The sequence below is a fragment of the Vitis vinifera genome, chromosome 12 (genome assembly GCF_030704535.1).
Source record: "Vitis vinifera cultivar Pinot Noir 40024 chromosome 12, ASM3070453v1".
NCBI lineage: Eukaryota > Viridiplantae > Streptophyta > Magnoliopsida > Vitales > Vitaceae > Vitis > Vitis vinifera.
The window spans coordinates 14,960,384-14,988,377 of NC_081816.1; the positions used below are offsets into that span (position 1 = coordinate 14,960,384).

Genomic DNA, 27,994 nt, shown 5'->3' on the forward strand with positions numbered 1-27,994 from the left:
GGCAGTGGGTGGACTGATGACAGGTGGGCGTCTTTGACCGGGTTACTGGTCTTCCTTCTCATTCTCTTTCTCGGTTTATTTATTTATTTTATGAGACATCACTCAATACCACTATTTTTATTATTTAATTCCTTTCATTTTCCCAACCATTTACTTTCAATTTTCCAACCTTTTCCTCCACCCTTCGCCACCATCGCCCCCTTTGACTCTCCCTCTCCGCCATTGCCAACCACTACTCTCCTCCTCTCCTATCTCCCCCTCCCCCAATTCTCTCCTGCAAATTCAACTTCAACGAATATAGGTTCGTTTTCCCGGAAAATCCCCGGACTTTTTCACTTGGGACTGTTTGCTCGGCCAGTGTAACCAAACTCTCCCTCTATGCTCCGCGGCACCGCCAATCCTCTCCAACGCATTCAAATTCAAGGATATGGCTTCCCTTTCCTGGGAAATTCCGGGGAGTTTTTGCTCTGAAGACTTTCTGTTGGGCGAGTGTTGACTTTAGTTGACCCACACAGTGCTTGTGCGTGGGAGGGTGGTTGATGAAGAGTTTGGGGTGCTAGCTGCGGAGAGGTGGCGGTTATGGACCCGGGGATCTTCGGTTCGGTTTTTGTTTCCTTGATTATAGTATTCTCTGCGTTTCTGAGGGTCTCTGGTAATTCCGAAGGTGTGTTCTCTCATCCTTTTTTAGTGAATTTGATGGAGGTTTGGAGGTTTTAATAGATTTAGGAGATGAATGCGATGAATTGTTTGTTTGTTTTCTTTATTGGATATTTGGTATTGATTGCTGTAGAATCGAATTTGGAAAATCCATGGTTGACAACTTTGTTTGGTTTGACTTTCTGGGTTTTGTTTGGTTGCTGAGAACTATGTTGCAGTACTCTAAGGCCCTGTTTCGCAATGCTTTTTCTGCAGTCTAAAACCATTTTTTTGGGACCTGTTTGTGGCAAAGCTAGTTTTTTAGGTAGTTGTTAGTGAATAACTTGCTTCATAATATCTATGCAGTGGAGAGGTTTCCATTTCGTATGTAAAAGTTTTTGAATTCACTGCTACCCGGAAAACTATCTCACTGTACCAAGAACAGATTCTAAGCCTTAAACCTCTTATACTTTGCTGGAAAGCGTTTTAAGCTTATAGGTAATAAAAAGCTGGCACCAGCAGGACTATGGCCATTAAAGTGCTTTATAGTGTGCTTGGTTAGCAACCAAGCACTTTAAGCTACAAGGGTTTTGGCTCAATGAGATCTAATAAGATGTTTCTGAACCTTTTGGAAGGACCTTCCCTGTTTCTTCTTAATTAATATTTACTTAGAACTTGATGAAACCTCTCTAATGCTTATGTGAATGTCTCACCTTGCCGATGCTTTGTAATTATTTCACTGCAGGAGAACAGAAAATGGATAAACTTCCAGCTATCAGATTGACTAGGTTTGCTGCATTTTGATTAATTTTATCCCTGGAAATTGAATTCTAATACCTGTAGCAAGATATTTTGGAACAGTTGAATATGTGAAGTATTTGGAACCTTTAACTAAGGCCCTCTGATCCCTGATATTGTATCTTGCAACTTCAATTGATTTTTCCTCGGTCAATTAACCATGATTTGTAATTTATAAATTTCTGTGTGTATTTCCTCTTTTAATTTTAATTTTAGTTTTTATTTATTTACTTATTTTTATGTTTCTTTGTGTGTGTGTTTGCTAACATGTACTCATCTAAAACTTGAAGTTGTGACCAAATTTTGCAAACATGTTCCTCATGTTTAATATATGTTTTTTTTTTTCCAAAGCTCTGAAATTCCTCACCTTTTAATCTGAATTTTCATCTTAATTAATAAAAAACTATCTGAACCTTTTTTTTTTTTTTAATTTCCAAATTTCCCTTTATTCTGCTGAACAGGCCTGAGTGTTATATATAATTTCCCTTCAGTCTGAAGTACTTGCAGACTTGCAGTTGATGTGACTTTATGTTTTTGACCAGCACCTGATGTTTGCCTCATGCATGTGAACCAGGTGATGCTTTGAATGCGTTGAAGTCAAATTTAGCTGATCCTAACAATGTTTTGCAAAGTTGGGATGCTACCCTTGTCAATCCTTGCACATGGTTTCATGTTACATGCAACAGTGACAATAGTGTTACAAGAGTGTAAGATGCTTACTTTTGTTAGATTTTTTCATCCAAACGCAACAAGTTATAATGTTTCTTGCCATTTGGAGTCAATGTTGTCTTTATATGTTATTTTTCGCCTGTTATATTGACATTTTTCCAACTGTATACTCACAGTGATCTTGGAAATGCAAATTTATCCGGTCAACTGGTTTCACAGCTTGGTCAGCTTACAAATTTGCAATATCTGTGAGTCATATTTCTATAATGAAATTTGTTTGCCATATCTGTTTGATGTTCAAGCATATATGCTTGTTATCTTTTATGTTCCCTTCTGATCGCTTTTCCCCCCATTACAGCCAAAGCCATAAATTGCAAGGTTTCCATTTCTGTGTTTTTATTCCTCATTGATATGTGGTAATATTTTTATGAGCTTTACATTAGTTTCTTGTAGAAATATGTAGGCTTGGTCCTTAGAATGGAAAATAAACTTCAACAATTCTATTGGTTACTTCAGAATTTTTGCTTCGATAATAATAATAATTTCTTCAATAAAGAAGCATGTGGTTCAGTGTTCAGTTGCATCAAGTTTTCAGGGGACAAATATTCTCATTTGTTCTTCTTATGTGTTCATGACTTACATTAAGAATTCATATTTTTCCTGGTTACAGATTATGTCCCAACATTAAAGTTTCACTTAGAGAAATGAACTTCAAGAGCTTGTTTGGCTGTGTTTCACATTTTATGTTTCTAATAGTGTTTTAATTATTTGCTTGTGATATCTGTTTTCTTCAATTTGCCCTTTTTCTAATCTTTCGTGTTTTACATATTAACACTCTACATTGCTTTGTATTCATCAAATTCACCTGATATGGCATTTTGATTTCCATTTTCTAAATAGAACATGTTTCAAGAAGTGCATCCAAATGAGAACAAGTGTCTTTCTAGAAACATGAAATGTTGTCAATCTTTCTTTGATCAACATATTGGTTTCCTGACCTCTGCTCTATCTTACATGTTCATTCTTGTCATTTTAATCGGTTAGATGTTGTCATGTTATATATTCTGAACTTAGTTCCAATAAAAAAAAAAATATATTCTGAACTTAGTTGGTTTTGATAATTCCTGTTAGGATTATTTTATTATTAACTGCTTCAATAATTGTAATACTTCCAAAAGAGTGTGTTTCTGTTCACCATAAGTGTCTATCTAGGGAAAACCTCTTATATGTTCAGAAAATTCTAGAACTTTACTGTCTTACTTTTCCTGGAAAAAAGAAGTGTAGTTCGTTATGGATGTAGAAATTCAATTGCTTTTGTTGTGAAGCCATTGTTGCACGCTGTTCTCTGTTAGCTGCATGATCCATTATAGCAAATACTGAATATACATTCACCAGTCATACATTCCATGCCTTTTGAGTCTCCATTTTATACTATCTACCCCTTGGAGTTGGCCATTTGACTCTGCTTATTGTTGTATATATTGAATTACAGGTTGTGGATGTAATATGTTTTTTTTTTTTTTTTCATTTAAATGCTAGGAATATGCTTTTATTGCTTCTTTTTTTGATCCATGAATGATCAAAATTAAACTTTTATGGCAGGGAACTTTATAGTAATAACATAAGTGGCAAAATACCAGAGGAGCTTGGGAATTTGACAAACTTGGTGAGCTTGGATCTTTACATGAACAAGTTAAGTGGTCCAATTCCGACGACGTTGGCCAAGCTTGCAAAACTACGTTTCCTGTATGAATACACATCCTTCAAGCACTTTCTTCAGTCATTAAATTTTCTTACCTTCTAGTTAATTTAGCTTCCTTCATATTTTTTTTTTTTTTTTTGTGTTTACTAATTTGAAGGATTACTCACAATAAGCTAGTTTAGGGTTGATAATGCAGATGGTTGTACATAGGGCATTTGTGTCTAAAAAATATCTTTTGGGTTTGTTCTCGGGTTCATCTAATCATGATGGTAAAAAATTTGATACACATGTATTTAATTTTAAGAAATGCATTAGCATAAATTATTGATCATATTGAGTTCTGTGGAAGAATGAAATTAGGAAATATGTGATTTTGAATAGAGAATTAAGCAATCTCATAATCAAAGGGATTTTGTTGTAATTGAGTTAGGAAAGTCCCTAATTTGGGTTCTAAGATTTTTGCATATATATATGTGTGTACGTATAGAAGAATTAAGAAGAAGAATTTTTACCTTTTATTCTTCAATCTCTCCTCTTCTACATGGTATTAGAGCCCTAGGCTCATAAACCTGAGAATCAAGGAGAGACCATTCTTGACCTTCCTTGCCGAGTTTGAAGATCAGAAGTTTACCTTCCTTGTCGACCTTTAAGGGTGTCCCACTTGTCTTAATCACACGACTGCTGTTGGGGTCATCACTCTCATCAAGATCATGAACTCATTGTGAAGAGAACAACCCCAAATTGCGAACTCATCACAAGGATTGCACCATTGTTATGTCGTCACTTTCTCTGAACCTTGCCACTGTTGGAAGCACAAAGCATGTTGTAGACAACTCCTCCTCATGCTGAAGTCATCCTTTCTCACATAGCTATCATGCCACTACTAGAAAAGTCGCATCACCATCTTCACTAAGATCACCTTAGTTGAAACCAGAGACCATCATCGAAACTGCTACCCTCGCACCATCACAACAAACATGTCGTCACAGCAAACAGCCTCATAGCGTCGCCGTCACTATGGATCTCTCCATCATAGTTGTCGTCATTGGATCTTGTTGTCGTTGTCGTTGCTAGATCTCGCCACCACCGTCATCCGTGCCTTGCATCTACCTTTCCTATTGCCAGTGAGGGCTCTTAAAGTTTTTTAAAGGTAGGTTTTTTAAGTTTGGCTATTTAAGCCTTATGGTTAAAAAGAGAGAGGAAGAAAAAAAAAACAAACAAACAATAAAAAATGTCTGAGGTATCACAAACTATTGCCTTCATCAATCCTTCTGAAAGGGTGATTACCACTCATAACTCAGGAGAATTGTCGAATATTCAAACGACATACAGACTTAATGGGAAGAATTATCTAAAATGGTCATAGCTTGTTCGTACCTTTCTGAAAGGAAAAGGAGAATTAAGTCACCTCCTAGGAATTGGACCAAGTAGAGGAGACCTTCGATTTGATGTCTGGGATGAAGAAGACTCAATGATTATGGCATGGTTGTGGAACTCTATGATGCTTGAAATTAGTGACACTTGTATGTTCTTGACAACTATTAAAGACATTTGAGATGCAGTTCATCAGACATACTCAAAGGCACTTGATGCAGCCCAAGTGTACAAAATAAAAGTTAAGACCGGAACAACTAAACAGGAAAACAAGATAGTCACGGAGTATGCCAATATGTTGAAAAACCTATGACAAGAACTTGATCACTATCGATGTAGTAAGACAAAATGCCTCGAAGATGCAACAATCCTGAAGAACTACATTGAAAAGGATCGAGTTATGATTTCTTAGTTGGTCTTAATGCTGAGTTTGACCAAGTTCAAGTTCAAATACTTAGCATAGAGCTTCCAACTTTGAATGAGACTATCTCCATTATTTGAGCAAAAGAAAGCAGGAGAAGTGTCATGCTTGAACCTCAAAATATGGAAGGCTTGGCTATGGTTACTAACAAAGGCAATGATTAGAAGGCTAGCACTGTTGATAACAAAAGGATTGATTGGTCAAAGGCTTCAAATTGTGATAATAGGAATAACTTATGGTGGACTCATTGTCAGAAACCTAGACATACGTGGGAAAAATGTTGGAAACTTCATGCTAAGCCAACTACATCTAGCAAAGAGTGGGGTTTACAATGGAGGACAACGAATGAATAATGCGCAAGCAAACTTGTCCTGTGCTTAGCTAGTTGAAGAAAAATCCCTAGAATAGGGTGGATTTAATCAGGAGGAGATTGAAAAAATAAGAGCTTTGTTGGGAACTCTTGAGAAACCTTCAGGTGCTCATTGACGCTTTTAGGTAAGTTTTCTATTTCCATTGGATTAAAAGTCTCAGATGAAACCTTTGTCAAATCATAGGTTGTAGACTCAAGCACCATAGATCACATGACCCATTCGTCACACCAATTTAAAAACTATAACCCTTGTCCAAGCAGTAGGAAAATAGTCATAGCATATGGTTCTTTAACCACTGTCGTGGGTATAGGAGATGTCCAAATTAGTCCTACAATCACTCGGAAATGTGCTCCATGTTTCAAAGTTGTCCACTAATCTTGTTTCTATACAAAAGCTTACACAACATCTGGGTTGTATTGTGACCTTTTCCCCTAATTATTGTGTGTTTCAAGACTAGGACTTGGGAAAGATGATTAGACTTGTTAAGGAATGAAACAGGCTATACTACCTTGAGACACCAAGCGAGTCATTCATATCTTTTCTTTTTGAGCACTATATTTTAAACAAAGAGAAACTTTGGTTTCATCATCGTAGGCTTGGACATCCATCATTGCGAACTCTTAAGTTTTTGTTCCTTTCTCTATTTAGTAAATAAGATGTTGAGAGCTTCGATTGTGATGTATGTGAACCCATTAAACACAAGCGTTAACCCTTTTCCATCAATAATAAAAGAAGTCCAGAACTTTTTCATCTAATTCATAGTGATGTTTGGGGCCTTTCCCTTGTCCCTAATATATCTGGGGTGCATTAGTTTATGTCTTTTATCGATGAGTGTACTAGGGTCTCTTGGATTTTCTTATTTAAATACAAATCTGATGTGAGTTTTGTTCTTCCAAATTTTCATAACATGGTAAAAAACATGGTGTCACTATCAAGAAGTTTCAATTTGTTAATGCCAAAGACTATTTCAATCAAGTCTTAACTCCATACTTTCGACATGAGGGAATAATTCATTAGTCATCATGTGTCAACACCCCTCAACAAAATGGAGTTGCTAAGAGAAAAAATGGCCACCTCCTTGATACAACTCGGGCTTTTTTATTCCAAAATCATGTGCCTAAACCTTATTAGGGGGAAGCCGGCCTCACTGCCACACATCTCATAAACTGATTACCTTTCAGAGTCCTAGGTTTCAAAAGTCCCCTATGGAAGTACTTTCATCCCTATATCCTGATATGAGAACCACAAACCATCTTATTTCTAAGATATTTGGGTGTGTATCATTTGTGCATGTTTACAGTCTAAACAGGGGAAAATTGGACCCAAGAGCAGTCAAATGTATTTTTGTGGGATATTCCTCAACTCAAAGGGGTGGATGGTATTACCATCCACCATCCAAAAATTTCTGTCTCGGCGAATGTTACTTTCAATGAAAGTGAGTTTTATTTTCCTGCTCCTTATCTTCAGGGGAAGAATTCCTGTAAGGAAGACAAGGATCGGGTCCTATTTCATTGATCCTCTTGAAGTCACTAGTCCAGTATCTGAACCCTTTATCTCAGAATCTGTACCCTGTATCTCTAAACCCCCTCTCTCAAAACCTGAGTTGTCACCCACTGAGCTTGTTGAGAATTGAATGATTAGCGAAGTATACTCAAGGAAGAAAACTGCAGCTCCTAGACTTATACAAGTCTAAGAATTTGAACCAGCTTCTGGAAATGAGGTAATTGTTTCTCATCCTCCCTTATAAACTGAGTCAGAACTTGAGCTTCCTATTGCCATCAAGAAGGGAATAAGGGAATGTACTAAATGTCTCTTGTATCCAACTTCCCATGTTGTGTCATTCAAAAAGTTGTCTTGGTCCTATAAGAGTTCTCTTACAAGTTTGAACAATATTCATATTCCTACCACTCTATTCGAGGCTTTATTTGATGAAAATTGGAAATAAGACATGAATGCAGAAATGGAGGCCTTGGAGAAAAATAAAACTTGGGAGTTGGTAGATTTGTTTGTAGGAAAAAAAACTAATAGGATGCAAATGGGTTTATACTATTAAGTATAAAGTGGATAGATCATTAGAGAGGTATAAGGTGAGATTGGTGGCCAAAGGATACACGCAGACATATGGGGTGGATTATCTAGAAACCTTTGCCTCAGTTGCAAAGATGAATGCTATAAGAATTATGTTATCATTGGCAACTTACTACAACTAGGATCTACAACAGTTCGACGTCAAATATGCATTTCTGCATGGAGACTTGGAAGAAAAAATTTTCATGAAAATTCCTCTTGGATTTGGCAGTGACCTAGCCAATAAAAAGGTGTGTAAACTGAAGAAAGCTCTATATAGGCTAAAACAATCTCCAAGGGTGTGGCTTGGAAGATTTGCAAAGGTAATGAAAAACACGGGATACAAACAAAGTCATAAAGATCATACATTGTTCATTAAACATTCGGATTTAGGGGGAGTTACATCTCTTTTGGTATCATCATGATGGGAAATACTGAATTAGAGAAGCAGACTTTGAGATAATGCTTGACCAAGGAATTTGAAATCAAAAAGTTAGGAAGATTGAAATACTTCCTAGGAATTGAGGTTGCACACTCTAAGCAAGGAATTTTTATTTCTTAGCAAAAATATATAACAAACCTTTTCAAGGAAACAAGGAAGTTGGTGTGTAAACCAACAAGTACACTAATAGATCCTAATTATAAGCTTGGAGACGAAGATACCATGGTAAATAGAGAGATGTATCAACGTTTGGTAGGAAGACTTATTTATCTCTCTCACACAAAACTGGATATGGCATATGCTGTGAGTGTGATTAGCTAATTCATACACAATCCAAAAGAGGTTCATCTACAAGCTAATAACCTTGTACTATAGTACCTTAAGGGGTCTCCAGGAAAAGGCATCCCGTTTAAACGAAGTTAGGGGCTAATACTTGAAGCATACGCAGATGCAAATTATGCTGAATCTGTAGTTGATAGAAGATCAACTACTAGGCATTGCACCTTTCTTGGTGGGAATCTAGCGACATGGAGAAGCAAGAAATAGAGTTTGGTAGCAAGGTCCAATGTAGAAGCAGAATTTCGAGCAATGACCCTAAGAAGTTTGTGAACTACTATGGTTGAAGATTAAATGGGATGGGCCAATGAGACTTTTCTACGACAATAGTATTTTGTTAGTCATCCTTTCAGTGCCTTAGCTTGTCACATGGGTCTGAATTTCATATTTCCGCATGTGAAAAGAGGTATAAGTATCTCCATATACTAGACGCTTTCTAATGAGTACCGTATCTTCAAAATTGTAACCTTCCCATGACATATAAGCCACTAATACGTTTTTCCCCAAAGCTAAGTCTTCACCAACTGTAGTAGCCCCATCTGCTAAAATTTGTTCTTTTTTAATGCATTTACCCCATTGAACTTGGGCTTTTTTATGCATACAAGTATTTTTGTTGGAATGTTGATACATTTAAATCTTCAATTAGTATTGCACATAATCCAGTGCAACATGATCAAACGAAACACATAGAAATTGACAGATAATTTATCAAAGAGAAACTAGATAGTGGATTGATCTATACCCCTTATATATCTACTAACTGTCAACTTGCAGATATAATCACAAAAGGTTTAAGCAGTATAAAGTTTCAAACAAGCATATCAAAGCTGGGAATGGAAAACATCTATTCACTAGTTTGAGGGGGAGTGTGAAAGAATGAAATTAGGAAAGATGTGATTCTGAATAGAGAATTGGGCAAATCCTGTAATCAAAAGGATTTTGTTGTAATTGAGTTGGGAAAATCCCTAATTTGGGTTCTAGGATTTTTGTATATATATATATATGTGTATGTACAAAAGAATTAAGAAGAAGATTTTTTACCTTTTATTCTTCAATCTCTCTTCTCTTCTACAAGTTCTAGTATAGTATATTTCTGTTTTGATAGAAATTCAAAGCTCTTTATTTCCATTGCAGTTTAGACATCATGTTGCATTTTTACCATTTTGATTTCTTATAGTACAAATTTAATCTTCATTTATTTATACTATCTTGGGGAAGGGTCTTCTTTGTTTACTTTTATACCTTATAACTAACTTTTTGCATTAAATTGCAAAATGGCATAGGTGTAGACTTAAACAGAAATTATTAGTAAGCTGTTTAGTTCCCATTCCTCCTTTCCTCCTCCATAGGTGGTGTAACTGTCTCTTGCACATGAAGGACATACATTCTTCTAGTTGTATTTTATGACAGAAAATATTACAAATTTGCAGGTCCAGTTTATCGTATTTATTCCTTCCCTTTTTCAACCAATCCATACACCCATTTGGACAGTAAACATCTGTTTTGGACAACCTGGTGTAGTCCAAGATTCAATTGTCTGGATGACAGCTGATTGATCCCCTCAGAGCTCATTACTACTGTGCAAAGAGTTTTGTTTAGTTGTATGCTTTCTTCGTTGTGCAAGGGCATGTTGCTTGTGTTAAAGAACATGATATATATTATGGACCCAAATCCTACAAGCTTAAGGTTTTAGGAAAGTTGGTTATCTAACATAGTATTAGAGCCTCATTTGGTGGGAGGTCATGTGTTCAAGCATCATCACACTTTTCTTTCCCTAATTTATTGAGTCCACATGTATTAAGTCTACATGCAAGCCCAAAAGAGGCTGATTGTGGTTGTTTGCCTATGGGTCTCTATGTGTGCATGATCTTGAGTTTGAGCCTCATCACACTTTTATTTCCCCAGTTTATCAAGCCCACATATAAGTCCAAAAGAGGCCAATTGTGGTTGTTTGCTTACAGGTCTGTCCATGTGCAGGTATGGGGCCACACGTGAGGGAAGGTGTTAAAAAACATGATATACATTGTGGACCTAAGTCCTACAATAAAATTGGTTGTCTAACAGATTGTGTCTTTGCTTTGTTCATTGTTTGCTTTTCAATGATTATTATGAAACCTAACAACGTCTATTCTATAAACTGTCTGCATGGAAATAGGCGGCTTAACAACAACACCTTGACAGGAACTATTCCAAGATCTTTAACTACTGTTATGACACTGCAAGTCCTGTGAGTACCAAGTTGATGTCTATCCAGAGAAAGCTATTTTTCCCCCTTAGCTTCCAATGACATGATTTTATTGCAAGGATATGACATTAGAATATTCTTATGTGGATGCAGGGATCTTTCAAACAATCAGCTAACAGGAGATATACCAGTTGACGGCTCATTTTCATTATTTACTCCTATCAGGTAGGCGCAATGTCATTTTTATGATAGTACTCTTGGGTTACCTATCTAATCCGTATGCTAACTGCTGTGTTGCAATTTTGCAGTTTTAACAATAATAGACTAAACCCACTTCCAGTTTCTCCACCACCACCAATTTCTCCTACACTAACAGCTTCTTCAGGTTTGTCATTATTATTTTCTGTTTTTAACTGGTTTTAAGTTCAAGTTATCTGATTAAAAGAAGTATCAACTCAAAGTTGTTGCTGATATTGGGCGCTTTTGTGTTTTCATTGCTATGTTAGCTTTCACTTTCAATTGGACATGCCTTCCACACCCTTGTCTGGTCAAGTCATCCTGTACATGAGTTTTATCTAGTTTCGTAACTGATCCATCTTTTTTTATTTTCCTTTTGTCTTATATATATAATTGAAAATAAGCAGTGAGAAAGTTTATAATTGATGAATTTGAATATAGGAAAATCACTTCAGAGGATGGTTTACTTAGTTTCATCAACATTGTATCATTTTTTAGCAATTATTGTTTTTGTTCAAAATTTTTGTGTTTCTTTGGGCCAAATTGCTGGTTATTAACTATTTTCGGAGCTTTTAGAGAATGTGGATTGGATTTAATCAATTTCAGAAACAGGCACTCGTGAGTATCAAATTCAATTAGAATCTAACTTTTCTTGGAACACCTTATAACTCACTCTAGAAAAGAAATGAATTGCTTTAGTATCTAGAGGTTCTCTCAGTTAATGTTCAAAGGTTCTGGTTATAACAGATAATAATGATAATAATAGTATCATTTTTGAGCAATTATTGTTTCTATTCAAAGTTTTTGTGTTTCTTTGGTCTAAATTTCTGGTTATTAACTATTTTCGGAGCTTTTAGAGAATGTGGATTGGACTTGATCAATTTCAGAAACAGGCACTTGTGAGTTATCAAATTCAATTAGAATCTAACTTTTCTTGGAACACCTTATAACTCACTCTAGAAAAGAAATGAATTGCTTTATTGTCCGGAGGTTCTCTCAGTTAATGTTCAAAGGTTCTGATTGTCACAAATAATAATGATAATAATAGTATCATTTTTGAGCTATTATTGTTTCTATTCAAAGTTTTTGTGTTTCTTTGGTCTAAATTGCTGGTTATTAACTATTTTCGGAGCTTTTAGAGAATGTGGATTGGACTTGATCAATTTCAGAAACAGGCACTTGTGAGTTATCAAATTCAATTAGAATCTAACTTTTCTTGGAACACCTTATAACTCACTCTAGAAAAGAAATGAATTGCTTTATTATCTAGAGGTTCTCTCAGTTAATGTTCAAAGGTTCTGATTATCACAAATAACAATAATAATAATAATTTACTATATTTATTTATTTTTGGATTTCATTGATGTAGGAAACAGTGCCACTGGAGCCATTGCTGGAGGAGTTGCTGCTGGTGCTGCACTTCTGTTTGCTGCCCCTGCAATCGTACTTGCCTGGTGGCGACGAAGGAAACCACAGGAGCACTTTTTTGATGTACCTGGTTGGTGATTTTGGTGAAAATGAGTTAAAATGATCAATAAGAAGTGTTACTTAATATGCGCTTCTCATTTGTTTTCATTTCTTTTGCAGCTGAAGAGGATCCAGAAGTTCATTTGGGACAGCTTAAAAGGTTTTCTCTGCGTGAACTACAAGTTGCAACGGATAATTTTAGTAACAAACACATTCTGGGTAGAGGTGGATTTGGTAAAGTTTACAAAGGACGTTTAACTGATGGTTCTCTAGTGGCAGTAAAAAGACTGAAAGAGGAGCGTACTCAGGGTGGGGAACTGCAATTTCAGACAGAAGTCGAAATGATCAGCATGGCTGTGCACCGGAATCTACTTCGTCTACGTGGCTTTTGCATGACACCAACAGAACGGTTGCTTGTCTATCCCTTTATGGTTAATGGAAGTGTTGCATCATGTTTGAGAGGTATTGGTTCTTGGTCTCTTCATATGATTTATTTTTAAAAAAATAAATGAAACTTCATTTTCCCTTGATGCCATCTGTCCCATTGACATTTTGGTTGCCAATCCATATGAAGGTTTTAAATTTGACCTTTGCATCATTTTGATTTTGTCTAAATTCAAAATGAAACCTAAAACCTAGTTGACATAATTTAAATTTTGTCTGGTGCAATGGTAGTTTACCTTTGTTGATGCCAAGTGCAAATGTGCGAATTCTAGCCTTGAGCATAGCTACTCATGTAAAAATGCACAACGCTAGGTGTGAATCTAACTAACTCCTAGGAATCTGGTTTGATGTGAAAACTACAGAGTAATGTCTTTTTCATGTTTAAACATTGTCTGAAAATATTGGAGTTGGCTAAAGTTTGAAAAGTATGAGTGGGCTATATCACTAATCAAAAGGTTGAAAATTTCAAAGATCTATTTTAAGAGCTGTGGCCAACTTTACTTACCATATAATTTTTTTTCCCTTCTGATCTTATTGATGCATTATTGCAGAGCGAGCTGATGGACAGTCTCCCCTTAATTGGCCAATAAGGAAACAAATTGCTTTAGGATCAGCAAGGGGGCTTGCTTATTTGCATGATCATTGTGACCCTAAGATTATTCATCGTGATGTGAAGGCTGCAAACATATTGTTGGATGAAGAGTTTGAAGCAGTAGTAGGAGACTTTGGGCTGGCTAAACTCATGGACTACAAGGATACTCATGTTACCACTGCTGTACGTGGCACAATTGGGCATATTGCTCCGGAGTACCTCTCCACTGGGAAGTCTTCAGAGAAGACTGATGTTTTTGGATATGGAGTAATGCTTCTTGAGCTTATCACTGGACAGAGGGCTTTTGATCTTGCGCGGCTTGCCAATGATGATGATGTTATGTTACTTGATTGGGTATGCTTTTACTATCTTTTCTTTGCGTATTTCTATATTTTGAGTTTATAGCTTAGTGCTGCATCCTTTTATTTACTCCTTTGAGCTGTTTTGAGTCTTATTTGATATTTGTTTGGTGTTGGGGATTTCAGTTATGGTTTCTAGTTTATAATATTGGGGGTGGGTTATTCAGAGATTACAAGTAGGTGAATTTGTTGCATATTTTCCGTCACAGAAATCCAATGATCTATTTCAACCTTGACATCATTCAAGTGCTTAAAATAATGTTGTTACAATTATAAGTTAAAGTGATGCACAACTCAGAGACCTCTCAGACTTCTGTTCTTCTATTGATTTTAGTGAAAGACATTAGATGGCAAAGTGGTGTTTTCAAATGGTATGAAAATTAAACTCAAGTTATTGTATAGGTTTCCACAAATTTGTGTTTCTACAAAATTTAGGTGAATTTTGGAAAAAAATGAATAGATTCTTATTGGTTCTAGGTTTCATTTTTGATTCCTAAAAAATCAGAAGCTTTTATACACTGACAGAAACATTTCAAAACTCAAAACCATGGTTTTAAGTTTTCAAGGTACTTGTGTTTTCAATACTAGAAACTGGTCTTGAGCCATCAATTATTATAAAGTGGGCCCTTCTTTTAAAAACTGAAAGTTTGAATTCTAGATATTTTATAGGTAAATCAGATGGATTATCTAGTTTTTCCTCCACTCATTTGTATTGCCTCTGAAATTCAATAGTCATTATGTTTTTCACTGTAAATCCATGACATTTTACTCCTTTTACCTAGAATGAACTTGTAGGAGGTTTTTGGAGGCAATACATGACAAGGGGATGGAGAATAATGCTGTCAAGTTGTGATCCTAGGTCTAGAAATAGCAAAATTGCTCAGACAATGATTACCTTGACTCCTTTTTCTGAGAGCAATATTCCCTATTGACTAAATATGGCTTCATCTAACTTGTAAAACATGTTCTTAATTTTGTAGGGTTCCTTCACATCAGGATTCCTTTTACATCTTCATAGCCATCTTCTTTGAGAACCAGTTCAACCTTCCAGAATTGCATGGCACCTCATTCCAAAACCATCATCTCCTTTTCTTTTGATTCTGTTGCACTGTTTCTGAACTGGACCACAGTTGCTGTCTAACATAAATTCCCTATGCTGTATGCTCCTAGCTAGTCAAAAGAGTAGAATTACATACGTGAACTATGGCAAAGAATATAGTCAAAGCAGTGGAACCATAAGGGTCACAGAAGTCTTTTCCAGAGAGTGAGTGGGTATCAAATATAGAAAATGGGTCCTAATTTACAAACAATAGAAAGCCTGAAAGATGAATTAGCTCAATACAGTCGATGTTTGTAAAGGACCAATCATACTCTGTAAAACTCAAGATCAGTGGGAGAAAAACAAACAGCATTGTATCAATGGCTCCAAAACAATAAACACTGGCTTGGACACAAGTCATAAAAAACTGGGTGAAAAGCAACCAGAAGCAATAGTCTACTGCCATTATTGGAAATTATTGTGTTGATAAGATCCCCAGAAGAAAGAATCAATGATCTGATAAGTTGAGATTCAATATGTTGGAGCAACATTGCAACCAACATTTACCCCAGACAGCGTGCTTCCAGTAACTGAAAAAAAAAAAGAAAAGAAAAGAAAAGAAAACTCAATGATAGAGATTTTAGAATTAGCAGCTAGTGTCATTTATCTAGGGGGTAGACTCATTCATAGTCCATTTCAAGCATGCCTATCCATGATCCTGTTAGAGAAGATCTAAAGGGATACTTTTATTTGTGTGGGTGAGGGTTTGCTGTTGAGACAGGTAGCATGTAACATTTTTAGCTGGGTGACTCTTTTTACACCAAAGAACATGTCTGGGCTAGGACTAGAATTTTTTTTATTTCTAATAAAGCTAAAGAGGCTTTGGAGGATTATATGGTGTTTAGAGATAGAAAATAGGCTTTGGACAAGTGTCTTAGGGGAAAAGTTCCAAAGTGAGGGATCTTGTTAACAGTTGATAGGAAAATGTAGTTTCTTAAGCTACAAATCTTCCTCAGAGCTTGATGAAGTGGGGAATAATCATGCGGTTAGGATTGAATTCATGACCTCCCACTAAACAAGACTAATACCCTGATAAGCAACTAATTTTCCTAAAAGTTTAAGCTATTAGGTGGTGGACCAACAGTGTATATCAAGCTCATTTGGGCTTTATTCTTAACATGGCTGATGATTTCCTTGGAGGGTAGTTTCTGGGCATTGGAATTTCAGGTTCTCTAGAAGCTTCCATGATGGAGAGTTGGAGAAGGTGTAGAGTTCTCCAGCTTGCATTTATTGGCATATTATCAGGAGAATGAGAGGATGTGTTAGTCTTTAGATAGTCTAAGGGAATTCTTTCTTCAAATTCTCTTTTAGGTTATTATTGTCATGGCCTAATCTTACCATGCTAACATCTGCCACTTGGGGTTTTTGTATGCCATCCAAGTTTAGCTTTCTAATGCTAGAAGCTGTTCATAAGAAGATTCTCATCATAGACCAGCTGATGCAAAGGAGTCATGCCCTTGTGAAATGGTGGTGTTTTTACAATTAGGACGATAAATAGGCAAATCATTGCTAGATAGCATGTGATCTATGGACCTTTGTGGCTTTTTGTTTTTGCTTTCGTTTTTGCTTTTGTTTTTCCTTTTTCCCTGTTGTTTGTTGTCTGTCTGTTCGTTTGTTTGTTTCATGGATTTTGCCGTCTTTAATCAAAAGAACCCTGTTCTGGCAATTTATGGGGAAAAAGAGGCAGATAGTTTGAAGGAATGCTCTACTCTACCCTTTTTTTTGACACTTTAATGTATTATCTCTTCACTCATTGGAAAAGAAAAGTTGAAAGGAAAAGTCGAACATGGAAGGCTGGGTCAAACTCTTGAGGCATGGTAAAGTTACTTTTTAGAACAATGGGAATCTTTTAGAAGCATTGTCCCTTGTGGAACCCCATACCATTTTATTTGTCCTACTTTTTGGGTATGGTCTCAAAGTAGAAGGCACTTTGTTTTGGCTAGGTTCATGGTAGTAGTTGTTCAACATTTCCTGTATGTAGCACTAAGAAGATTGAAGTAAATATAGGACAACCAATGATGTGATTGGAAACCTGCAGAAAAATATACCAAATTGAAAGGACAAAGGGGATTGAAGCAAATCCATGATATATATATATATATATATATATATATAATGAAGCTTTATTAGATATCTGGTACTATTTCATGCACCTATTTCCAGAGTCACCCAGAGTCTCAAGGATGAGAAAAAATGCTTCACCTGCATCAGAATGGCAGTGAATAGCCAAAAAATTTGCTATTTGGATGGTGAACCATTCAGGAAAGCACTAACAAGAGGGAACATAGCAAAACTGAATAAAAAAAGCCCAAATAGTACAAGTAAAGCACCTCTTTTTCAAGGACATTTAAGAAATTGTGTTCAGGAATCATTCAAGAAAATGAAGAAACTAGGGAAAATTGCAGAAGATCTGGTGGAAGAAACAAGTGAAGAAACAAGAAAGCAAATTGAAAGTGGCTAGAAGAGAAGAATTCCAGAGAGGAAGCACAGGCACACTCATCTACAAATTGATGTATAATTCTTTTCCAGATATAATAATCCTATTGAATCTAATAATGGTCTCATTATAAAAAATAATGAGAATAAAATGTTAACCTTGAAAACAACTCATTTTATGAGTGGTATTGACATTGATAGCTGATACCAACATTTGTTGATGGAGAATGAATTTCCCTAGGAAAAAGACAATATATATAAAGAAAGAGGTCATAACCCCTGCAAGACGTTCTTCTTTTGTTATTCTTTCCCAACAGGATTAGTATTTCATTAAGGAAGATATTTGTGAAGTACTTTTAGAATTTTTGTTAATGGGCAATTAACCTTAAAAAAATATTTTCTTATCATAATTTTAAGAGAGAGGGATCCAATTTGATTTAGGATTTTAGACCTCGTAGCATAGTTACTGGGCTCTACAAAAGGGCTATCAGGGTCCCTTATTTCCAATTGGAGAGATCCCTGACGAAGCAACCTGTCAAACTCAAGGGGCTTTTGCTAGGGGCATGTCTGTGGCCACAAATAGAATTCTAAGCAAGAATGTTTTGCTATGAGGGAAAGGGATGGTTTTCAAAGTGGATGTTTAGAAAATCTTTGACTATGTGGACTAAGATTTTTCAGATAATGCACTAGGAAAGGCTCTGGACCTAGATGCTACAAGCAGACAAGGATTTTCTTGTCCTACTATGAGCCAGGTGGTTTTGATTAGTGGAAAGGCTAAGGAGTTGTTTAATGCTTCAAGGAGGATTAGGCAAGGGGATCATTTATCTCTTTTCTTGTTCATGTGGTGGTGAATGCCCTTGGAAGATTGATTTGTTGGCTAGAAAGACTGAGGGCTTGTTTTGAAAACATTTTTTTTTTACAGTTTTGCAACTTAAAAAATATGTTTGACAAATTTTAAATTGGAATTAGTTTTTCGAGAATTTGTTCTAAAAATATAGTGATTTTTTTGGAACAAATTTAAAGTTTTTCTGGTCTTTTTCTGGTGTTTGTGTGTGTGTGGATTGTTTGAGAAACAATTGAAAACTGAAGAATAGGATAGGGATAGTACAAATTCTTACTTTGTAATGTTTCTAGAGAAAAAAAATTCCAGGGTGAATAGGTGGGAAAAACTGTTTTCCAAAATTGAGTTCCCCATCAAATTTTTGTTCATATAAACAACAGAGAACTGGTTTTAAGAACTGTTCTTAAAAACTGATTTTTTTATCATTGTCTGGGCTTATTGAGGAGTCAACCAAGGGGGATTGTCTAGGCAAGGAAATTGGGCATTCAGAGCAGTTTGTGGGGAAGTGTTGGGACTTGGTAGAGATCAGTAACGATAGCATGGAAGATGATAGAAAGGCTTTGTGCCTAGCCCGACCTATTTCTCAAGAAGAGGGTGCATGGGTAGAAGAAAGATGGGAAGAAAGTGATTTGGCTAGGTTCAGTCAATTCCTAGGATTTTCGACAGAGGGCTTAGAGAAAGACATTCTGGAGTTCATGGTTAAAATTAGGAAGAGAAGAGAAAGAATTCACAGCAAAGCTATGTTGGAGAAATCGAAATTTGAAAGAGAATTGAGAAGACTTGAATGCTCAGTCAACTATGAGGGGGGGAAGAAGAGAAAGGGTACTGTACAAGGAAGAGGGTGCCAAATTATGGAAGTCCAATGAAAATAAGGCTCTTGAGCTGGAATGTACGCGGGGTCAATGATAGCTCCAAGAGGAAAGTGATTAAAGCTCTGATTAGAAAGCAGAAAGTTGATTTGTTTTGTATCCAGGAAACAAAAATTCAATCCATGAATGAGGGTATGGTGAGGAGTTTGGGGTCAGGGAGGTTCCTGGATTGGGGTGCTTTGGATGCTCAGGGAGCCGCAGGAGGGATTCTAATTTGCTGGGACAAAAGAACCCTAGAAATCCTTGAGATGGAAATGGGTTAATTCACAATTTCTTGCAGACTTAGGAATGTTGAGGATGGGAAGACCTGGATTTTTACGGGTGTGTATGGGCCGTTTTCCAAAGAAGACAGGGACACTTTCTGGGGGGAGCTTGGGGCGATTAGGGGAATCTGGGATGATCCTTGGTGTGTTGGGGGTGATTTTAACGTCACTCTAAACCTTGGGGAAAGGAGTAATCAGGGGAGGTTGACTGGCGCCATGAGAAGTTTTGCCCAGGTGACGGATGAGTTAGAGCTTTTGGATATTCCTTTGCAAGGGGGGGTGGCTTCCTGGAGTGAGGGAAGGAATAACCAAGCTTGGGCTAGACTGGACCGGTTTTTAGTGACCCAAGATTGGCTGGACTGTTTCAGTGGGGTCCTTCAGTGCAGGCTGCCCAGACCCGTTTCTGACCATTTCCCCATTTTACTGAAAGGTGGGGGGGTAAGAAAGGGCCCCTCCCCTTTTAGGTTTGAAAACATGTGGCTCAAAGTTGAGGGGTTTAAGGATCTCCTTCGGGGATGGTGGCAGGAGGCGGGGGGGAGGGGGAGGGTTAGTTTCAGAGTGGCTTCAAAATTGAAGTTTCTGAAGGATAAAATCAAATCTTGGAACAGGGATGTGTTTGGTAGGTTGGAAGTCAACAAAAATCTAGCCTTGCAACAAGTAGAATTTTGGGATAGGGTGGAGAGTGACAGGAGTCTAACTGAAAGGGAGTCAGAGTTGAAAACAGAGGCTAAGGAGGCCTTCAAAAATTGGGTTCTTCTGGAAGAAACGCATTGGAGACAATCTTCTAGGGAGTTGTGGCTGAGGGAAGGTGATAAGAATACGGGTTTCTTTCACCGGATGGCTAATGCTCATAGAAGAAATAACTCCATGGATAAGATTAAAATCAATGGGAGGTGGTTGGAGGAGGAGAGGGAGGTGAGAGAGGGGGTTGTGAATGCCTTTCAACAGTTGTTGTCAGAGGACCAATCATGGAAATCTGATATAGAAGGGTTGCAGCTCAAAAGTTTAAACCATGCTGAAGCTGAAGGTTTGGAGCAGCCTTTTACTGAGGCAGAGATTCACTTGGCTCTGATGGGGATGAATGGTGATAAGGCCCCAGGCCCGGATGGGTTCACAGTGGCCTTTTGGCAATTCTGTTGGGAGTTCGTGAAAGAGGAAATTGTGGACGTGTTCAAGGAGTTTTATGAAGACAAGTTGTTTGCCAAGAGCCTTAACTCTACTTTTCTTGTCCTCATTCCTAAGAAAGGGGGGGCTGAGGACTTGGGGGATTTCAGACCCATCAGCCTGCTTGGGGGTGTGTATAAGCTTTTGGCCAAAGTGCTGTCCAACAGAATTAAGGAGGTGCTAGACAAGGTGGTTTCGCCGGATCAAAATGCCTTTGTGAAGGGAAGACAGATTTTAGATGCTTCACTCATAGCCAATGAGGTAATTGACTATTGGCTTAAACGCAAGGAGAAAGGGGTGATATGTAAACTGGATATTGAAAAAGCCTATGATAGTATTAATTGGAACTTCCTCATGAAGGTCATGCGGAAGATGGGCTTTGGGGACCGGTGGATGAAATGGATTTGGTGGTGTATTTCAACGGCAAGCTTTTCTATTCTGGTCAATGGGGTGCCGGCTGGTTATTTCTCCAACTCTAGGGGGTTACGCCAAGGAGATCCACTCTCCCCCTACCTCTTTGTGCTAGGCATGGAAGTTCTAAGCACTATGTTGAGAAGGGCTGTTGATGGGGGCTTCACTTCAGGTTGTAACATCCAAGGGAGGGGGGGAATGGAGATAAATGTGTCCCATTTACTATTTGCTGATGATACGATCATATTTTGTGAAGCGAGGCAAGATCACATTACTTACCTAAGCTGGATTTTGGTGTGGTTTGAGGCAGCCTCTGGTCTTAGAATAAATCTTGCTAAAAGTGAAGTAATCCCGGTTGGAGAGGTGGAAGACATTGAGATGTTGGCGGTGGAGTTAGGGTGTAAAGTGGGGACCCTCCCTTCGGTTTATTTGGGGCTGCCGTTGGGAGCCAAGCACAAGGTCATGGCTATGTGGGATGGGGTTGAAGCAAGAATGAGAAGAAGGCTTGCACTGTGGAAAAGACAATATTTGTCAAAGGGTGGGCGGATTACCCTCATCAAAAGCACTTTGGCCAGCATGCCGATTTACCAATTGTCTCTTTTTCGCATGCCTAAGCTAGTTGTTAAAAGGCTTGAAAAGCTTCAAAGGGACTTTCTTTGGGGAGGGGGAAGTATGGAAAGAAAGATTCATCTAATCAATTGGGCGGTGGTGTGTACCCAAAAGGAGAGTGGGGGCCTTGGAATTCGGAAAATTGATCTTCTGAATAAGGCTCTGTTGGGGAAATGAATTTGGCGGTTCGCCATTGAGGAAGATTTTTTCTGGAGAAAGGTGGTTGGGGTGAAGTATGGCCGGTTGGGTTTTGGTTGGAGAACAAAGGAGGCCCGCGGAACGTTTGGGGTGGGGGTTTGGAGGGATATCTTGAAGGAGTCGTCTTGGTGTTGGGATAATATTGAGTTCAAAGTGGGAAAGGGGACTAAGGTGAATTTCTGGACTGACCATTGGTGTGGTAATGAGGTGCTGACCCAAAATTTTCCCCAGTTGTTTGAATTGGCAGTCCAAAGGAACGCCTCGGTAAATGAGATGTGGGATTCTAGCCTCGGTCAAGGAGGTTGGAATATAAGACTCTCTAGAAACTTTAATGATTGGGAGCTGGACGCTTTGGGAGAGCTGCTGCATTTGTTGAGGGATTTGAGGACTTCTCTTGAAGAGGACGCAATGATTTGGAAAGGAGAGAGTCACGGCCTCTTTCGGATTAGAGATGCCTACAAGCTCCTGTCAAGGTCTAATGTCATTACTTTCCCGAAAAAGAGCATTTGGGTGGACAAGGTCCCAACCAAAGTTGCTTTTTTTGCTTGGGAGGCGTCTTGGGAGAAAGTTTTAACTTTGGACAAGCTTCAAAGACGGGGATGGCAGTTTCCTAACAGGTGTTTTTTATGTGGTTGTGAAGAGGAAAATGTAAATCATATTCTTTTACACTGTACAGTTGTAAGGGCTCTCTGGGAGATTGTTTTGGCCTTGTTTGGGGCTAATTGGGTGTTCCCAGAGAAAGTCAAAGATATGTTAGTCAGTTGGAGGGGCCCTTTTGTGGGGAGAAAGAGGAAAAGGATTTGGACTTCCATTCCGTTGTGTATTTTTTGGACGGTTTGGAAGAAGAGAAATAGATTAGCTTTCAGGGGGGGCTCTCTAGGTATTCAGAAGCTAAAGAATTCTTTTGTTTGTAACTTGTGGAGTTGGGCTAGGGTGTATATGGGAGAGGAGTCCTCTTCGCTTATAGGATTTTTGGAATGGCTCGCCGCTCCCTAAGGGGTGGTGAGTGTTGGTTGTTGGTTTGGCTACTGTGTATACGTCCTGTATGCTTTGTGGCTTTTTGCCTAGATTAATATATTTGCGCTCACTTATCAAAAAAAACATCACTAAACAGACCTGAAGTTTACTGGAATGCTTGAGGTGGGCATAAACCCTTAGAATGTCCCATCTCTAGGGTTTCAAAGACAAATTCCAATCAGAAGCTTATTCTTATAACCGTTGGCCTCGTATCATGTATTAAAATCAACCCTCACTTGAGTGCTGGGATGGAGTTGACATTCATCAATAGCACTCTTGGAGATCATCTTTCTTGATTGGTTGTTATGCCAGCAAATGCCCATTGAGATAGCTCAAGCTCCATTTGGAGGCAACTCTAAATTTTAGGATTACAAAGTGTCAAAACATTTGTTTCTTATGAAAAAAGAAGCGTTGAAAGAGAAGAAGTGATAGCACTAATAAGATAGGATCCAATCCCCACATCTGAAATGCCACCAAATTTCAATATGGTGCAATGATGTATGTTTCAACACAGCTAGTAGATATGGTGTCTTTTGTAATTTGGATACACTCTTCCACCATGAGAAACAAGCTGCCCCAGCATGTTCAGCACAATTCCTGGAATGCACTTCCATTAATGCCTGCTCTATTGAAAAATCTGAATTCAAAACATCTAGTTGCATGGCCTTTCAACTTATTCAACCATACTGCTTGTTAGGAAAGAACTGGGGGCTGGTTCTCATTATCACAATGATTTCATTACTGAGATCATCCTCCTCCATGTGAGCCTTTGATCAAAGGTTGCCAGAGTATCAGCATGCTGAATTTTTTGCTCATGCATAGTTTCATTGAATGTTAAATTAGCCTAATAGCCTTGTTATATTACTGTACTAAATTAGCTTCTATGACTTCAAAATCTCCATTTAACTGAACAGCATAGTAGCATTGAATCTCCAAAAACCGCTAGTTATTTAACATCCCAATTGATAAGACCACCTCTAGCCCCAGAAGGTAAGGTCTCATACTTAGCTACATTATTGACCTATAGAAAAGGTTATGGAAATAAGTTGCAGGTGCTCTTAAAGAAAAATTAGTGACCACATCGAAATTTAATTAATTTAAGGAATGGAATACAATCACTATTTGGCCCTTTGATTCTTCTGATAAGGAGCTTGACTTGGATCTTGATGTGGTTTGGACCTTGGTATATATCATGGGTCTGAACTTGGACTTTGGAGTGTCTTAAGCTTGGGTTTAAACCTTGACTTGTTTTGGGCTTGAGCTTGGCATGTCTTGAGCTTAAGCTTGGACCTTGATGTGTCTTGGGCCAGGATTAGACTTTGGCTCGGTTCATGTTAACTAAGGACACAAATACTTGATCTCATATGGAAGATGCCTCAAGCTTGATCTTCAAATCTTCAAATTTGATCTTTGAGTCTTCAAGTTTGATCTTGAAGAATATTTAAATTTTCGAACTTGAACTTGAAGAATCCTCGAGTCTTTGAATTTGGACTTGAAGAATCTTTGAAACTTTGGACTTGGATTTGGAGATCTAAGATGAGGTTTGAAGAGCTCTTCAGGCTTTGCAGTGATCTCTCCATCTGTGTTCTTTTGTTTTCTTGTAACTTGTCTTCTGATGCATCTTCAAAGCTTTGGAATTATCCCTATTTATAGGGATTAGAAACACCATATTTGGATTGTTTTCTAATCCCTTAAACATATTATTCCTTGATTAAAGTTAATATTTAAGGAGATTTGAATACCATCTTTGATAGTTTTAGCCCTTTGAAATATTTTTCTTTAATTAAAAATAATATTTAAGGGGGTTTGGAAGACCATATTTGGTAGTCAAAATTTTTTTTCTTGACAAGACTTGATAATTACTTTTTCAATAATCAAACTTACTAATTTTTTTATTTATTCTAGAAATTATATTTTAATTGTCAAAATATAGTTTTCTTTATTTAATGGAAGACAACTTGTTTTCCTCCTATGCGAGGCCTATGTGATTTTTGTCACCATTTAATTTGAGGAAGTTATTGTCATATGACCGTTTTTATTTTATCACGCTTATCTTACAATAAATGCTTTATATACATGGTGATTTTGAATTGGTCTCAACTCAAATTAATAATGAACATCTAATTTTTTGGTTGGTCCATAATTGACTTAATTTGAGTATATGATATATTACGAAAGGTTAAATCTTGCCCTTCTACAAGAGGATCACTCTCTTTTAGTTTGAAAACATTGTCATCTTGCAAATCATTGAAAGCTTTCTTTCAATTCTTAACTACATAGTTGCTAACATTCTTTGATGCATGTCCTTGAATAGCTTTCTCAGTCTTGTATTGCAAATCAAACTTTGCTAATATCTGTATCTTGCCAATCTTCCAGAAAGCTTAGGTTTTCTTGACCAATATCAAGCACAATCAGCTTTGGTAAACACATAAGCTGTTGGCCCCAGCAAATTATGCCTCAATTTTTCTACATCGAAGGCCAAAAATTGAACACAAATTTTCAATATGGAATATCACAATCATCAGTGTGCAACTTATTGTGATAATAGATGGATTGGTCTGTCATTAAGACACTCATGACCTCAGATGTAGGTAAGAATTATAATATCAGAAGTTACCGAGGAATGGGAGCCAACAGACTGGGCGGTCTGAAGAGTTCCTCGTTATTAGGTCAAAGCCCACTGATACGCTTTGTTCCAGCTAAATTGGGATCTTTCTATTACTTTGTCATCGGCAATACCTTCTTGGCTAGATGAAGCATTCCCACAAAAGTTCTTTAATTGCTTATGATGCATTTCTTGCAGGTTATCATTGATACTATGATATCCTTTCATAATTTGCATATCAAGCTGGGTCTTTGTTGGGAAGTGTTAAAAAGGGTTTAGTAGCATAGATATTTTTATGCTAGGAGGATTCTTAATATCTCTCATATTATCTTTCTTAATGTATAGGATTCTTAATATTTCTAGGATTCCATGTTTATTTATGTGTACCACTGTAATGCAAGTATTTTTTGGTGAACAAATTGGAGTTTTTTTTCCTGTTTCAACTAGTTGTATATCATTGCTTTTGTCTTCATTTCCCCCAGATAAGAAAGGTCAGAATTTATTTCCTTTAGCCCTAATATACTCTCCACCACTAGAAGGGACATCTATGTTTGCCGACATATTGATGAGATATTTTGGCCAAACTGGATCTTGGAATAACAACATTTAATATTAGTTCAATAGGGCATGATGCAGAGAATTTATGTATCATTTGGAAATTTATATTGGATATCCTTTCAAATGCATAAAACATATGGGACACTAATATGGAACACTTTATGGCGATTATCTTATTTTGTGGGGATTATTGTATCTTTTTTAGAAGATGCCATGCCGCCACTCGGACTCAAACCAAGATGCTCTAGCCCTGCTTCCTAAGAGCAGCGTGTCCACCAATTTCACCATAGCGGCATTCTCTTATTTATTACCTGTGTCTACTATTTAGGCAGAATACTGTCACCCATTCTTACTAATAACTAGAACTTCATTCTTCAAAATTTTACCTGATTCCTTTGGTCTTTCCTTTTGTACCAAAGTATGCACTTCAGGACCTCATGCCATATGTATTTTGCCTTCCAGATGTGTTAACAATTTAATTTCATGTGACCCAGACATGCATTTTTTATCTAAAGTCCTACAATCAAATCCCATAAATATTCTTGGTAGTCTGACATGCCATTTACTCATTAACACTGCTGTGTCACCCTGTGGCAGTGGTTTTGCTGCAATATGATGAGATTCATGTAAGATGACCCTTTTCAAGCCAGTGATTATTTACTGAAAAGATGTTGGCTGTTACTAGAATTGGAATACTGAAAATTAGTTAAGCCCAAGTTGCATGAATTGTGCTCTATGTTGCTTTTTCTATTTAATGGCACCTTCCTTTACGTGGTGGCAGATTTATTTTTAAGTAATGGGTTTTTAAGGTCAGAGTGTCTCTAATGGCATAGTTCTGAATTGATTAAAACTGTAATCTTATTACAAAAACATTTCATGTGCCTCTGTTTTAATCTAAATTGGTGATCTAGTCTCTCTCTCTCTCTCTCTCTCTCTCTCTCTCTCTCTCTCTCTCTCTTCATTTTGCAGATTTTACCTTCTTGACCTCTATTTTCTTTTCTTTTTGGTGGGCTATGTATGTACTTATGGTTTGGAACTCTAGAAAATTCCCTTTTGGCTCTTTTTCACATTTAAGTGGGTACTTTATTTTTCTCTGTAGGTTTGTTTTTGGCATACTGTGCAAGGGCACAATCTTCTTCCAGGATTTCCATTTTCACTGCTGATACATTTGTTCTCGTAAACTTGAAAATTTTCAGGTAAAAGGACTACTGAAAGATAAGAAGTTGGAGACACTGGTTGATGCCGATCTGCAGGGTGATTACATTGAGGTAGAAGTAGAGGAGCTAATTCGGGTGGCTCTCCTCTGCACAGATGGTGCTGCTGCACAACGACCCAAAATGTCAGAGGTGGTCAGAATGCTTGAAGGTGATGGTTTGGCCGAGAGATGGGAACAATGGGAGAAGGATGATATCATCCGCCAAGAGTACAACCATATCCCCCACCCAGACTCTAATTGGATTGACTCCACCGCAGGCCTCCGCCCTGATGAATTGTCTGGTCCGAGATGATCATTTTTGCTATTCCACATACATAGATATCTGTTTTCTCAGTCCATTTTGAATTGGAAACCCAGATCTTTACATGTGTGCATATAGCTTCTCCTCTTTCGGTCTTTTCTTTTACAGATTTATATCACATATGGTGTATTTCCTTGATGACCATAATGTAGTGTCCATAGGGTTGCCAAGTAGCTTTGTAACACGTCAGGGTGCAAGCCAAAACATGGGAGGAATGGGCTTTGATGCCACCCACACGTCATTTTTATGTATCTGTATCAGTTAAAAATTCTTATTCCATTAATAATAAGACTGTTTTCTTGCTAAA

The 27,994-nt window shown here is 37.5% G+C and overlaps 1 protein-coding gene across 1 annotated transcript; it reads left to right on the forward strand.

Moving 5' to 3' along the window:
• The first annotated feature begins 20 nt into the window (after nt 1–20).
• LOC100253855 (BRASSINOSTEROID INSENSITIVE 1-associated receptor kinase 1) lies at nt 21–27,994 on the forward strand. The gene is made up of 11 exons (XM_002262662.5): nt 21–664; nt 2,009–2,141; nt 2,280–2,351; nt 3,706–3,849; nt 10,972–11,043; nt 11,155–11,226; nt 11,310–11,386; nt 12,608–12,736; nt 12,826–13,167; nt 13,701–14,095; nt 27,367–27,994. The coding sequence occupies exons 1-11, from the start codon at nt 580–582 to the stop codon at nt 27,676–27,678; spliced, it is 1,833 nt and encodes a 610-aa protein (XP_002262698.2). The 5' UTR covers nt 21–579; the 3' UTR covers nt 27,679–27,994.